The 15,363-nt window shown below is 40.1% G+C and overlaps 1 protein-coding gene across 4 annotated transcripts in view; it reads left to right on the forward strand.

Moving 5' to 3' along the window:
• The window catches only part of TECPR1 (tectonin beta-propeller repeat containing 1), an 84,823-nt gene that overhangs the window by 61,616 nt on the left and 7,844 nt on the right, over positions 1-15,363 (forward strand). For all 4 annotated transcript variants that reach the window (XM_056806510.1, XM_056806511.1, XM_001377766.4 and 1 more), the window contains 6 exons: positions 1,449-1,545; positions 2,142-2,221; positions 5,442-5,498; positions 6,730-6,904; positions 8,527-8,662; positions 12,306-12,398. In XM_056806510.1, the coding sequence (XP_056662488.1) occupies positions 1,449-1,545; positions 2,142-2,221; positions 5,442-5,498; positions 6,730-6,904; positions 8,527-8,662; positions 12,306-12,398 (638 nt within the window). The remainder of the gene's footprint in view (positions 1-1,448; positions 1,546-2,141; positions 2,222-5,441; positions 5,499-6,729; positions 6,905-8,526; positions 8,663-12,305; positions 12,399-15,363) is intronic.

A 15,363-nucleotide genomic window follows, 5' to 3' on the forward strand; every position in this document is an offset into this window, starting at 1 on the left:
TGCATACTCTCTTCATACATACAGGGGATCCCAACAGTCTCCTAAGACTTAAAAGTTGGTTCTTTGGTAATTTAGATTTTATAATACATTGCTTTTAAAAAAATGTTTAAATCATGGATGCTTTTTTAAAAATACAATTTTATTTTTTTTTCCAATTAGCTGAGATCTTTTTTTGTCCTCTCTTTATACCACTGGGCAGCTATAAGGGTTTTCGGTTGTTTTTTTTAAAGCTCCCTTGTCCCTCTCCCCATTTTAAAAAAAGAAAAAGAAAGGAAAAAAAAAAACTCCTGCGTCAGGCATTTCTAAAGCTTCATCTGTTTCTGCATTCTGAGTCCATCACCTCATTGTTAGCATAAAGAATTTTTCTATAAATATTAATTCTTATTCCTGAAGAGAATGGGGATTATTATCCCCATTTTTAAATTATCCCCAATTTTAAAGAGAAACATACTAAGGCTCAGAGTTTAAGTAATATAAGGTCACAAGGTAAATGAGTAGCAAAATCTGCCATCATAGCTTTATCTGCTAGTCTCTTCAATAGATAATTACAGTATAATTTAACTATGCAGAGAGCATAAAGCCCTTCTAACAAGGGAGAGGTATTGGGTGGCAGGAGACCGTAACTCTAGGGAGATGGATACATCCTCACAGAAGGTTGAGGGAAGAGTTTGGGATGGCCACCTGTTTGTTCAACCCTGGATTGAAGTGGAAGTTTTATAATCATGAGTGCTGGCAAGAATGATGTTTGCCCCTCTCAATCATTTTGTTTATAGAGTCAACAACATGAGCATTAAAGAAAAAAGGGACCCTGTGGTTTCTAAGGATTAATTTAGTTGTGCTTTGTTTTAAATCCACGAGATGAGACAGTGAGAACTGCTTTGTTAGCTTGTAAAATACCTTTGCTCCCTCCAAAGTTATTGCACAGACCAGCCATACATTAGAACTCCTTTTCAGAGTATCATAGATACCAGGTTAGAGATTTCCAAGAAATTGTCCCTGGTGCTGACTGTCTTTCAAGCTCATATAGGAGATGAGGCCTGGGATTCTAATGATCTGGTTGCTTTAGGAGGAACACAAGAAGTTGAGTGGTCCCTTGGAAATGTATTAGCTATAGTCATTGTGCAGATCATTTCCAAGGAACTCCTATGACTATACTGATGGTCTGGTGTGGCATAAACTACTAGCCATCATTTCTTCTTCTTCTTTCCTTCTTAAAGTAGTTTGAGAAAGGCAGTCACCCAGCATTTAAGAACAGCCTGGGTCATGACTTAGGTAAGTCTTGTTTCCAGGTGTTCTTATTTGCAGGCAATTTGTCTTATCATTAGACCTCCTACATCAAGTGTGTAACATAGGGAACTAGGAAGAGTATGGTAATTTGTTTTTTCCTATTGGTTTTCCTTTGAAGTTTTCCATAACATATCTTATTCCTTCTTTTTTGCTCATTGCAGGGGTCTCCCTACTGACCGCTACATGTGGAGTGATGTGACAGGTCTGCAAGAATGCACAAAGGCCAACACTAAGCCTCCCTCCCTCCACTGGACTTGGGTGAGTCTTTGGCTCTTCACCTTGTGCCATTTCATCTAGGGAAATAATGCTGGCACAGGGAGGCATTTTAAAAAATTGATTTTAATGAACAAGAATCTATTTTCCCTCCCACTTTGTCTTTCTTCCTCTCATTTAAAAAGCAAAAAGCAAAATTCTTATAACATATTCATAGTCAAATGAAAAAAATACTCCAGGGGCCATGCCAAAAAAATATACACCTTATTTTGCTCCCTGAGTCTATCAAGACTCTGTCAGGAGGCAGGGATAGCATGCTTTAGCATCTGTCTTCTGAAATAATGATTGGTCTTTGCATTGATTAGAGTTCTCAAGTCTTTAAAAGTTGCTTGTCTTTATAGAGTAATTGTTATATAAATTGTTCTTCTGGTTCTGCTTACTTCACTCTGCATCTGTTCATACAAGTATGAACAGGTTTCTCTGAAACCATCTTTTTCGTCATTTCTTGTGGTATAATGATATCACAAAAATTACATTCATTTGTCATAATTTGTTCAGCCATTCCTCATTTGATGGATATCCTGCACAGGGAAGGAAGGGAGAAGAAAGAGCTCAACAGCATTCTCTCTGTCTCATTCTAGGTTTCTGACTGGTATATTGATTTCAACATTTCTGGTGGAACTGATCGAGAAGGATGGCAGTATGCGAGTGACTTCCCATCGTGAGAATTCTCTGTTTTTAGATGTATATAATGAAGAGTTATTGGGAACCACTGATTTTTAAGGCTGAAAGGAACTTCTAGAGGTTAATGGGTCTTGCCTTCTGTCTTCAGGCAGCTGATTGACTAAATCTTCCCTTATTAAAGATCTCTCAGGAGGGAGGAATAGACTACAGAAGCTCCATACTGATACCCAGATGCCCATCCCATTCTTTTCCCCACTGATTGTCATGAACTTCCTCCTCATGTCTAGCCAAATTTCTCCTGTTTCAATTTAAATTCATTTTTCCTTGTCTATGCTTTCATGAACACACAAAAACAAAGCAAAACAAAACAAACCTGGTCGGCAGACTTTTTAATAGCTAATAGCTAGCATTTCTAGAGCTCTTTAAGATTTTCAATATATATTATCTCATTTGAGATTTCTTATAAAAACTTTTCACGTAGTTAAATATTGAATATTTAAGTAATTAAATCACTATTTCTTCTACCTCTTCCCCACAAAATCCAATTCTTCTACTGTGCCATCATGGGAGTTGTAATTTTCCGATGTTTATAAAGGCATCAGATAGTCACTATAGGTCTAGTGTTGGGAGAGAGTGGCAATCTTTTCACATTCATCCTTAAATGCCATATATTAGTGTTATGTATGTTAACCTTTTAAGATTTAAAAAAACAAAACTCATTTCCCTAGATGGGAAGCCAGGCCCTCAAAAGAGCAGCTGTGAACAATTATAGTTTGTAAATAAGCTAAGGAAAGGGAGCAAGAACTGTGCCGGAGTGATTTCCACCTATTAGCAGTAGCTTTAGCAGCAAGCCGGGGGAAACCCTACAGCTCAGTATAAGATGACCTCTATGATAGAAGAATTTGTGATATCCCATGGGCTCAGTCAGTTGATATTCTCTGATATACAGTAGTATCTACTGGGGAGTCCTCATTGGTAGAGAGCTGGGTAAAACTGAAATGAAAAACAGACATGGGTTTGTAGATAGAAAGGCCCATTTGTGGATGGTCAAAGTTGCCTTAAAGAAGACTGGTTAAAATTACGAAGGAGTTTCTTAATAGAAGAGATTTCTCCTGAGAATTATCACTGTCATTGCTGGAGAGCAGTCGATATACATCTTTAACACAGAAAAATTAGGAACAGGGCCTGTGATTTCCTCAGTTCAGGTCAATACCTTTAGTGCAATATATTATAAAGAGTGACTTTACACACTAAGGTCATGACTTGCCTAGGGTCACACCAGACAGTATGTGTCAGTGCTGGGACTTGAACTTAGGTCTTCCCTGGTTTTAATGGCAGCTCTATTCACAGTGCCAAAATTCCTCTTCTACAAAAACAACACGGGCTTTTCTTTGTAATGACACCAGTGACTCCTTACATAAAATGTGTTCTTTGAGGCATTTTCTCCCTAGTGGGGCTGACTTATTTTCAGTCTCTCACTGTTCCCTCAGCCTGTTCCTCCTTATAACCAAGACAGCCAGTACAGGACCAGGGTTGCAGTCTATGGCTGTGGAATTTAATTATATCGAGTATTATTAATCATCTGTTCTGTGTAAGGCACCAGTGAGCTAACATGCCCATGAGAAAGACACCATGTACATATATAAGTAGAGACTGCATAAATGCAGATATACCCAAAGTAATTAAATGCAAGGTATTTGAGGAAGGAGAGCATTGGCAATTGGAAAGATTAGGAAGAACCAAGATGATATTTGAGCTGTAGATCGAAGAGCAGGGACTCAAGAGGATATTCTGAGTATGGGAGATGACCAAGGGCTCAGAGACAAGATGGAATTGTGAATGTGAGGAACACAAAAGATGCCATGTTGCTTAGTTTGCAGTGTGCAGTGTACAGAGTTAAGGAGAAGTCATTCCTATTGAGACTGGAAAAGAAGGCTAGGAACAGATTAGTGTAGGGCTTTAAAAGCTAAACAGAGGAAGGGGCAGCTGGGTGGCTCAGTGGATAGAGAGCCAGGCCTGGAGATGGGAGGTCCTGTGTTCAAATATGGTTTCAGACATTCTTAGCTGTGTGACCCTGGGCAAGTCACTTAACCTCAGTTGCCTAGCCCTTACTGCTTTTCTGCTTTAGAACCTATGCCTAGTATCAATTCTAAGGATTTTTAAAAATAAAAAATAATTTTAAAAAAGCTAAACAGGAGTTAAAATACACAAATACATATATATATATATGTGTGTGTATATAACATATTTGTGTATGCATGTATGTGTGTATATATATGTACATATATGTATATAACATATTTGTGTGTGTGCATGTGTGTGTGTGTGTGTGTGTATATATATATATATATATATATATAAATCTTGGGGGCAATATTGATTGAAGGCTAGATTGGAGCTGATTGAACTTACTGGGCTCAGAACTTTGGTCCTTATTAATAATATGCACGTACCAACTAAGCTAACTGGCCCAGACTCTTAGATCCTCCTATTGAACCTGTAGGAGGTCCTTAAGAGGCTAATTTTCTTTTGAAGTGCATCTAGCTCCCTCAGGGTTTCTGGGTTTGCAGACAGGTCCCAAAGCAAAGAATAACTTTTGTGTGAAAGAAAAATTGAATAGTATTCCTGATCAATAGTCATTTTCTACATTGGAGTATTTATGGTTTATAAAGCATTTTTCTCACACAAAAACTCTGTGACATAGGCAAATGTTTTTCTGTGGGCACACACTGTTTCTCTACTGAAATGGCAGCTCTTTGTCTTTGTATCCCCAATTCTTAGCATGGTATGGCATGCAGAAGGTGATTTATCGATTGATTCCCATTCTACAGATTATAAAATCAAGGCGTAATAGAACTTAAGTAACTTGCCCACAGTCATACAGCTGGGAAGAGTCAGAGTTCAGACTCAAACCTCCATCTTCTGACTTTGAATCCAGTGCTCTGTCTGTCCGCCTTGCCACCCTGACTCCCCAGACAGTGAACTGAGCCCATTGAACCTACAAGTGGTGGTAGCTTGGGGTTGAATGTGGCCCAAAGGTGATCAAGGGATCATGACTTCCATTTCAAGGTTCCCCATAGGACTTAGCATGGCTCTTCTCACCTAGTAGACCTTCAGTAAGTGATTGTTAATGAATCAACTACCTGAAGGAGTGAGGAAAGAATACTGACTTGTAGGAGCAATATCTCACAGCCACTGAGTTGTTTAGAGAAAATAGATTTTGAAGCTAAGCATATCCAAAATTCTTCTACCCTCAGGTCTTATCACGGATACAAAACCATGAAGGACTTTGTCAGACGGAGACGATGGGCGAGGTAATGTGGGGAACCATAAAAGGGTGGGGGACATCTCCCCCTCCAGCTGTGGAATTTCTTTAGAGAATTCTCTGGCACCTCTTACACCTTTTGGAAGAAATCTGTTGACCAAGAGAGAGCAAATTGGAGGCGGAAAGAGAATCAAAGTAAATGTCAAACCAGGAAATGCCCTCAGGTCCCCAGTGCTCTCTTGTTTTCTCAAGTGTTTATTTTCAAGAACAAATAAGAGAATGTCACTATCTGGCCATGTTCTTTGTGGGCAGAGCCAGACTGGGGCTCCTGGAGTAGTTGAGAGCTCAGGTGAGGCAGGAGCAAACTAGAGAACAACCATAAAACCTCTCAGTCACCAGGTAACTATTAAACACCTACTATGTGCTAGGCAGCTAGCTGGCACAGTGATAGAACACTGGGCTTGGAGGCAGGAAGCTTTATCTTCCCAAATTCAAATTTGGCCTCAACTACTTCCTAGTTGTGTGACCCTGGACAAGTCATTTAGCCCTGTTTTCCTCAGTTTCCTCATCTGTAAAATGAGTCAGAGAAGGAAATGCCAAGCTACTCCAATATCTTTACCAAGAAAACTCCAAGTGAGGTCAAAAAGTGTCAGACACAACTGCACAACAATAAATGTGCCAGGCACAGGGGATACAGCTCCTGTTTCCTCTTTGTTGCTCCCCTTGTATGACTTAATTAGAAAAGCCAGGAAACCCAATAAAAGTGACAACTCAGTTTGACCAACTTGCCTGAGCATTCCCTTTGGCTAAGTAAAACTGTCTTCCTTGATAGATTTTAGATTCCAGTCAAAAATGTTAATAAAAAACGGAGCCCACATCAATAACATTGAGCCTTCCATTGTGAGTCATAGTTTTTAGGAGAGGGACTGGACCTGTGATTTCATTTTAGAGTGAAGAACCTTTCTGCTTGTGCCAATCAGTACCTTCTCTGCAACTTAGAGTCTTAGAAAGTCACCTTGTGTCCTCGGAGGTTGTAATTTACCCCAGGCCTCATAGCCAGTATATGTCAAAGGCAGGACCTGAACCTGGGTCTTCCTGGGCCAGCCCTATTCACTATACCATGCTGCCCTTCTCTTGGTTTTTGTGTCAAGGTAAAAGAATGTCATAGACCTTCTTCCCACCCAGCCTGGTGAATCCTTTTTGATAGAGGGCCATGTATTTGCAAGACAGAAAACCTGGACTTAATGGGCTTGGTGTTTGCTTTTTCCTCCATTGCTTAGGAAATGTAAGCTGGTGACCAGTGGGCCCTGGTTGGAAGTTGCTCCTATCTCTCTCTGGGATGTGTCCATCATCCCTGGTTATGAGGAAGGCAGCAAGGACTCCATTGCCCTTTGGGCCATCAGTGACAAGGGGGACGTTCTTTGTAGGTTGGGCGTTTCAGAGCTCAATCCAGCGGTAAGGTTCTTTCTCTTCCCTTTGGCTAATTTCTCTGTATGAATTTTCTCACAGCAGGGGTCTGTGCCTATTAGCAATAATGATCTGAAATCCAAGGCTCTCTTCCAGAGACATCTAGGTGTCGGGTTTAGAGGAAATCTTTGTCCTTCCCACAACCATCTCTCTTTTTTTTAAACCCATACATCCCACCTTAGAATCAATACTATGTATTGGTTCCAAGGCAGAAGAGCAGTAAGGGCTAGGCAATGGGGGGTTAAATGACTTGCCCAGAGTCACACAGCTAGGAAGTGTCTGAGGCCAGATTTGAACCCAGGACCTCCCGTCTCTGGACCTGGCTCTCAGTCCACTGAGCCACCCCGATGCCCCTGACAAGATCTCTTGAATGAAATCAATTACAGAGAATGGTGGCAGCTCTCCCTCCTAGTCTTTGCCTGCATGTTAGTTATAAAATGTTATAGCCAAAAGGTGCCTTACAGATCATTTAGTCCAGGCCTTATTCTATAGCTGAGGTGTTGGAAGCCCAGAGAGATTAAGTGAACTTGCCCAAGGTCACACAGCTAGCAAGTAGAAGAGGTGAGACTAGAATCCAGACTTTCCACTCTCAGGCGAGTTGTTTCTACTAACCCACACAGAGCTCATACATCTAGAGCCCACCAGTAGGTAAATAAGGGAATGGTATGATGAGAACTAATTCCACTTTAAAAAATGACCCAATAGGACAAACAGTAACTTCAACAAAAAAAACTGACAGAGCTTGCAGTAGCACATAGATTCTCACATATAAATTCTGCTCCTAGGCCTTGTGCTGAGGATGATGGAGGAGGAAAGGGAAAATAAATCTTTGGCATCTAACTATAAGATTTCTCTCTGGAAGGGAGGACTTAGTTTAAGAATAGTCCTAGGGGCAGCTAGGTAGCAGTTAGGTGACTCAATGGACAGAGAGCTAGGCCTGGAGTCTAGAGGACCTCAGTTCAAATCTGACCTCTGACACTTTCTGTGTGACTCCGGGCAAATCACTTATCCCCAATTGCCTAGCCTTGATTTCTCTTCTGCCTTGAAACCCATACTTAGTATTGATCCTAAAAAAGACAGTAAGAGTTTTTTTAAAAAAAGAATGGTCTTATGGCGATATTTCACAGTTCTTAATCCTTTGAATTTGGATACGCCCTATGGATGTAACCTATACTTTTCTAAGTGGCAAAAGGAATAACTGTGTCCTATTTAAATCACTGGAAATTCTGCCTTGGTGGACTTGCATTGTGCAAATTTTCCTTTTCTCCTTGGGAGAAACCATCCCACTCTGCTTGGGTATTTCTTTCCCTTCCTCAACCACCCCCTGCATGCCTTGGTAAACCTTGATCCTTATGGGTCAGACTCATCCTTGAATCTCATCCCTTTCAAAATATTCCTTTCTTGATACCCAGTGGAATCGCACATCAGCTATAGGAGGGGTTGGGGGGAGGGGAGGAAAATAAAATGATCTTTGTTTCCAATAAATAATGTTTGAAAATGACCAAATAAAATGATGTTTAAAAGGTAAAAAAAAAATTGAAAATGAGATTACTAATAAAGTCACAGAAATGCTTGGAAAAAAAAATATTCCTTTCTCCCTAATTGTCTAGGGTTCATCTTGGCTGCATGTTGGCACGGATCAGCCCTTCATTTCAGTCTCTGTTGGGGCTTTTTACCAAGTTTGGGCCGTGGCCAGAGATGGCTCAGCATTCTACAGGGGCTCTGTGTCCCCCAGGCAGCCAGCTGGTAAGTGCCACAGTACCCCTAGCAGGGCCACAGAACAATAAGCTAACAGCTTATATCCTCCCACTTACCACGCAGTAAGTATTCGATCAAGATGCTGACATTGTGTAAGTTTCAAAAAGCTTTTTGGAATTGATTCTGTTTTTGATTTTGGAAATCCCTTTGCCCCTGCCCAATTTTGTATATAGATATTTTCCCTACAATCCGAAAGTTGCTCCTAACCATTGCGGTTATAACCATTTATAACAAGCTTGGAAAGCCTCTAAAACCTGATACCACCTGAATCAGCATCTTGCTTTGATTTCCCCACAAAGAAAAAAGTCACAGATCACACCAGTTGTCTATTAAGCCAGGCTTCTGAGTTGTATTGGATATATTTTGTTTGGGATTTTTATAAGGTAGAAAGAGAGAGCAGAATTCTGATAATAGTAACTTGTGACAGAGTGGTCTTAATTCAGTGGGTAATTATGGAGTGGATTAAAAGGATCAGACACTGTGGGGTAGGCCCCAAAGGGGAATCCAAGGTTGAATAAGAGATGATGCCCCTCCTCAAGAAACTTACAATCAAGAAAAGTAATGCCTATATGTAACAAAATAGAATTCAAAGTAGTGTCCTGAATGCATGAGAGAGGTCCAAAGGACTACATGATTTCAGAGGAGGAATTTCTAGCGGGGGGGGGGGGGGGGGTCATCCCAGACACTTCTTAGAGGAAGTACCATTTAAGCTGGGCTTTGAAAGCAGGATGGCAGAACGGTGTTGGAGGGCATGGGCAAAAATTTGAGGGATGGGCAGCGAGAGGAAAAAAGGCACAAATGCAGACCACAGTGCAGGGTGTGTGCAGAGAATGCAGGTGGTTCAGTGTGGCTGCAGTGTTGCGTGTAGAAGGACCTATTTACTCAGGCCCGGTCCCCAGTCATTTGTATTTGAATGAAATGAGACACTTGAAGGTCATCCAGCACCAGTAGAAAATGTTCTTAGGTAGAGCAGGATATTCAACATGGCTCTGCCCTGAAGACACCCAGAGCTGATGAAGTTGATGAAAGCTCCAGCAGCCAAGTCCTGCTGGGACTCCTCCTGGTGTTTTATATTTAGGTGGCCAGAAGGCGATTTAGTAAAAGTAGTAGTCAGGGCCAATCAGTGCCTATGAAGGAAAAACTAGCTTACCTTGCATTGGGGTGGAAGGTAGAGTATTGCTCCTAGTGACACTGGAAAGGGAAGCTGGAGCCAAAGTGTGGTGGACCAGGCCCTCTGCACCATTCTCTTTTGGGAAGCAATTGAAAGACACTTAAAGTTTTTGATGAGAAAAGTGGTGTGATCAGTTATTGAAAAGATTTGTCTGACATTAAAGGGTGTGTAGGATAGGATGACCAAGGAGAGAATCAGAGGTAAATCGGTAATCTATCGCAGCCATCCAAAGGTAAAGAGGACCTCAACCAAGGTTAATATACTGTGGATAATACTGTGAAGAGAAAATCTATAAGGCTTTGGGGACTCATTGGATATCTAAGAAATGCTAAGAAATATCAGTGATGCTCCTCTGAGGGTTCAAGCAGAAGACAAGGAGGGTTCAAGCAGAAGACCTGGGAGATAGAATCCTAAAAAGTCACCTTCACACTGACATTCAGTCAGTCAGTCAGTCAGTAAGCATTTATTAGGCATCCGTTAGGTGCTGGGCACTGTATAAAGGCCCTGAACATACAAAGATAAAAACACAAAGATAAAAAAAAGATAAAAAAAAGATAAAAAAATATTCAACTGGGTAGATGTATCGTGGTCATAGATATGAAAATGTAAGATATATACAAAATAAATGCACAATAATCGGGGGCATCATTACTGTCTCTGAAAACAACTGGAGGAATCATGATAGACCTTGTGAAGAAGGCAGCACTTGAACTGGGTCATGAAGGGAGCTAGGGAATTCTAGAGGCTGAGGTGGGGAGAGAGAGAGCACTCCAGGGGCGTGGAACAGCCAGGGCAAAGGCACAAAGGAGACAGAGGGAATGTTGTGTCTGGAGAATAGCAAGGAGGCCAGCCTGGCTGAAGCATAGAGTGCTATGTGGAGAATACTGTATAATCAGCCTGGAAGGATGGGCTGCAGCCAGGTTAGGAAGAACTTTTGATGTCACACAAAGAGGAATTTATACTTTTTAGCAAAAAGGCAATGGAGCACCCCCAAAGCTTCTTAAAGTGGGGAATCCTGGGGTCAATTCTGGGCTTTAGGAATGTCAGATGGCAGTGGGGTGGAAGATAACCTGAAGAAGGGAGAGGCAGGCCGGGAGACCAGTTAAGTGATGAGGGCCTTCTTTTGGGGGGCTCTGGGGATCAGTCTGAGGGACAGGGCGAGGTTGAACTTGATATGACTTAGCAACTAATTAGGTATTGAAGGGAGACGAGGGAAAACTCTAGTTATCACCTTGAGGTTTATTTATTCTGTAAGCTTCTTTCTACTTAGTATTTATTCCCCTTGCCCTGTTAGTTCCAGCCACCTCGTCCCCAGCTCGCTATCATGCAAATCTCTCTTTCCCAGCCATTTCAGCACTTAGTTCCTGTCATTGGCCTGCTCCTTCCAGGGGCTCACTGGAGCCCCTCCTCTATTAAACTTTTTTTTCTGTTTTCTACTCCGTGTAGCCTTGTCCCTCCTTCTCTCCCAGAAGTCCCTGACAATGGGGACTGTTTATGATTTGTATCCCCCACCCCATGCCCAATGCCTGGCCCATGGGAGGAGCTTAGTAAATGTTGGTTGAGCGATCTTTGATTATTTCCAGGTTCCCCATCCAGTAATAACAATAAAGCACTTTGTCTGGCTCTCTCCCTGGCCCTTCCTGGTAGCATACACGTGTGCACCCTGGATCTCCTCCCCTGTTAAATGCTTATAGTCCTTGAGGGAAGGGATTCCGTCATTCCTTGTTTTTGATTATCATCAAGCATGCTGCCCTGTTTTGTAGTACGAGCCTAATCAATGTTTCCTGAATTAAATTGATGTCTTCGTTAATGGAAATAGAGAAGTTGGGTGGAAGAACAAGTTGGAGAAGAGTGATGGCATTAATATTCAACACATTGAGGTGTAGGGAATGCAAGTCCAGAGTTTAGGAAAGAGGATGGAGCTGGAGCCCTAGACACCCTTACTCAGCTGAAACTATGAATGAATAAATGAGATTATTGAGAGAGCATACTGGAGGGTTAAGGAGAGAGTCTCAGAGAGGCCTTTATTAAGAAACAGGAAGAAGAGTCAGTGAAGGAGACAGGAAACAGAAATAGTCAGCAACAAAGGGGAAGAACTAGAAGCCAATACAAGCCTTAGAGAACTAGGAGAATGAGATCTTCAGAGGACAGGATTAGGGAATCCCTGGGACCCAAGAGAGCAGTTTCAATAGAATGGTTGGGACAGAAAACAGAAGATAAGTCTATACCAAAACCCTGGAATTAATGACCAACTTGTACCTCTCTTTCCTCCTTTCCACTTTTCTCAGATCAAAGGCAAGGGAGACAACTGTAAGGCATTCTACATTTTAACAAGGCTACTTTCTGAGTAATTATTAGTGATACTGTTTTGTGAGGACAAGAACAGGGTAGGAGAGTTGAATCTTTCTTGGACTGTGTTATTTCTTAACTGTGATTTACAAGATGAGTTTCTGGTTTTAGGTGATTGTTGGTACCACATCCCTTCTCCTCCGAAGCAGAAATTAAAGCAGGTGTCTGTAGGACAGACATCAGTATATGCACTTGATGAAAATGGTAAGTTGTTTTTGATTAATCTTGACTTTTATGGTTTGGCAAAGTGATACAGGTATTTGAGAAGAAACATGATCTATTGTAAAAAGCCCCAGATCGGGAATTAATAGACTGAGATTCTAGGTCCTATTCTGCCCACACTTGCTTTGATGTCTTGAGTAAGCAAATCATGCAAGTGGTGTTATTCCCATTTAACAGGTAAGGAAAATGAAATCTTAGTTTTCTTAATTTCTAATTTCCTAAATTCCCTTAAATGGGAATACTTTTCCTTAAGTACTTCTTATCTTAGATGGAAAAGTGCTTTGCCAAAGTTAAAAGCACTCTTCATGTATGTTATTATTACTGCCTGCATAGTTGTTAGAAAAAGCAATTATTGGTTTTTCAGAAATTATGATTATTCATATTGTTGATAGATACACAAAGCCAGAAGTACCCCAAATTGACCATGTGACAGGAAAACCACTCAAAGGATTGGGAGATTTTATTATAGTTGAATTCTACTAGTAAGCTTTTTCTAATAGTCATAATTACAGAAAAATTAATGTTGGTGATGCTGAATGGCATCATTACTCCCCAAATTTTGGTGAATGCTCCAGTGACCTCAGAGTCACCAAGGAATCAAATCACTGATAAGATGTAATCCTAGAAGAAAATCTTAAGAAATTCCCATTCGCTGGCAGGGTATTATCCAATGACAAATGTTATGCTCTTTTCTGATCTTCAAGTTCAACGTAAATGAGGAAAAGCCTAATTAAAAAAATACATTTTATTGAAGTCTTTTTGTCTTTTCGTCATAGTTGTTTTTCATTCCACTTCTCCACACATTTACACACACACACACACACACACACACACACACACACACACACACTTCATTAACCATCCATTTGTTACAAAGAAAAACAATTAAAGATGCTTTTGATGGTGTAAATAATACAAGTTGTCTTAGAGCAGCTTTAAGCTCTAACAGGCTGAAATGGCATTAAGACTTTTTTGGACACTTTTATTCTAGTAGTTCTTCACTTCTTTATCATAAGAGAAAAGATATGTTCTCTCTCTTCTCTGGGATTAGCTTTTTTTCTGTTGCTCAAATTTTAACTTCTTAGTGATCTTTTTCAGGTACATTGTAGTCATTGTGTATACCGTTCTCTTGGTGGTTCTTGTTTCACTCTGTCGTATGATATAGAAAAGAGGACAGAATTTGGAACAGAACTCTTGAATTTCTGTTCCAACTTTGTCACTTTGTATCGTTGGATAAATCTCTTCTTCATTTGTAAATCAAAGGGATCAAACTAGATGGCTCTAAAGTCCCTTCTAAGTATAAATTCATGATTATGATCAGTTCATACAGATCATCACATATTTGTCTAAATTCCTAGTATCAAACATTTTCCCCTGCATAATAATTCATGACATTAAAAGAAAAGTGTTGGCTGTCATGGTATATATCTGTGATCCCAGTTACCAGGGAGGCTGGGACTGGTGGATCTCTTGAGCTTTGGAATTGTGTGCAGCAGTGGATATGCACTTTTCAGTGGACTGTCCACACTAGGTCCAGTATTGATAAAGTGAGCTGCTGCTGAGAGTATGAGCCACCAGATTGCCTATAGAGGGGTAAACCAGCCCATGTCAGAAACAGTCAAAGCTCCCATGCCAATCAGTTGTGAAATCAAGCCCCAGGGTACCACCTAAACTTTTAGCCTGGATAAAGTAAGGAACTCACTATTTTTTTTACTTTTTATTTTAATAATGAATTTCCACATAAGTTTTCCAAAGTCATATGATCCACGCTGTCTCCCTCCTTTCTTCCCTCCCCCCTCTTGGAGACTTGTTGTCTCCAAGCAATTCAATCTGGGTTATACATGTATTATCACACACATACACAAAAAACCCTATTTCCATATTATTCTTTTTTGTAAGCAAATAATCTCTTATAGAACCAAAACCCCCAAACATATACCCAAATAAGGGATAAATCATATGTTTTCACCTGCATTTCTACTTCAACAGTTCTTTCTCTGGAGGTGGATAGCATTCTTCTTCATAAGACCTCAGAATTGTTCTGGATCTTATATTGCTGTTAGTAACAAAGTCTTTCACATTTGATCAATCAACAATTTTGTGTGTAATGATCTCCTGGTTCTGCTTATTTCACTCTGCATCAGTTCATATAAAGATCCACTCTTTAAGAAAAATTTTTTTTAAATTTTAATTGATCCACAGATCCCTACTTTGTTTCTAGTTCTGTGCTTCCCCAAAGGGTACTGCAATGAGTATTTTTGGACCTTCTCCTTCTTTCTTTGACTTTCTTGGTGTAGATACACACACACACACACACACACACACACACACACACACAGAGTAGGATTGCTGGGCTAAAGATATGGGCAATTTAGTTACTTTTCCTACATAATTTACAAATTATTTGGACCATTACAGAGTTCACCAGTAATGTATCTATCTCCCCATTACTAATCAAAAATTAGCCTATTTTTTCATTTTTGCTAACTTGCAAGGAGTGAAGTATGACCTCAGGATTGTTTTCATTTGTATATCTCTCATTAGTTATTTGGAACATGTTTTCATGTGGTCATTTGTTATTTGTGAACTCTTCATATCCTTTGGCACTTTATCAAGAAGGGACTCGTGGTATATTAATGTCAATTCCTTGTACTTTTGTATGTCAGGGTTTGGAATCAGTTATTTTCCCATTCTACTTGAATATACAATAAATTATTACTATTAAAGATTTTTAAAATTTCTGCAGTCAAAATTATTTCTTATTTTTTATGATTTCTTCTGTTCCTTGCTTGGATAAGAATTCTCCATTTAGTCTAAATTTTGAAAGGCACTTTATCTGTCTTTTTTGCTTCTATTTTTTTATGGCATGAGCTTTTACATTCAGTTAATGTATCGACATAGAATTTATAGTAGTAAATGATTTAAGGTGTTGGTTTAAATGTAATTT

This window comes from Monodelphis domestica, chromosome 7, assembly GCF_027887165.1.
Source record: "Monodelphis domestica isolate mMonDom1 chromosome 7, mMonDom1.pri, whole genome shotgun sequence".
Taxonomy (NCBI): Eukaryota; Metazoa; Chordata; class Mammalia; order Didelphimorphia; family Didelphidae; genus Monodelphis; species Monodelphis domestica.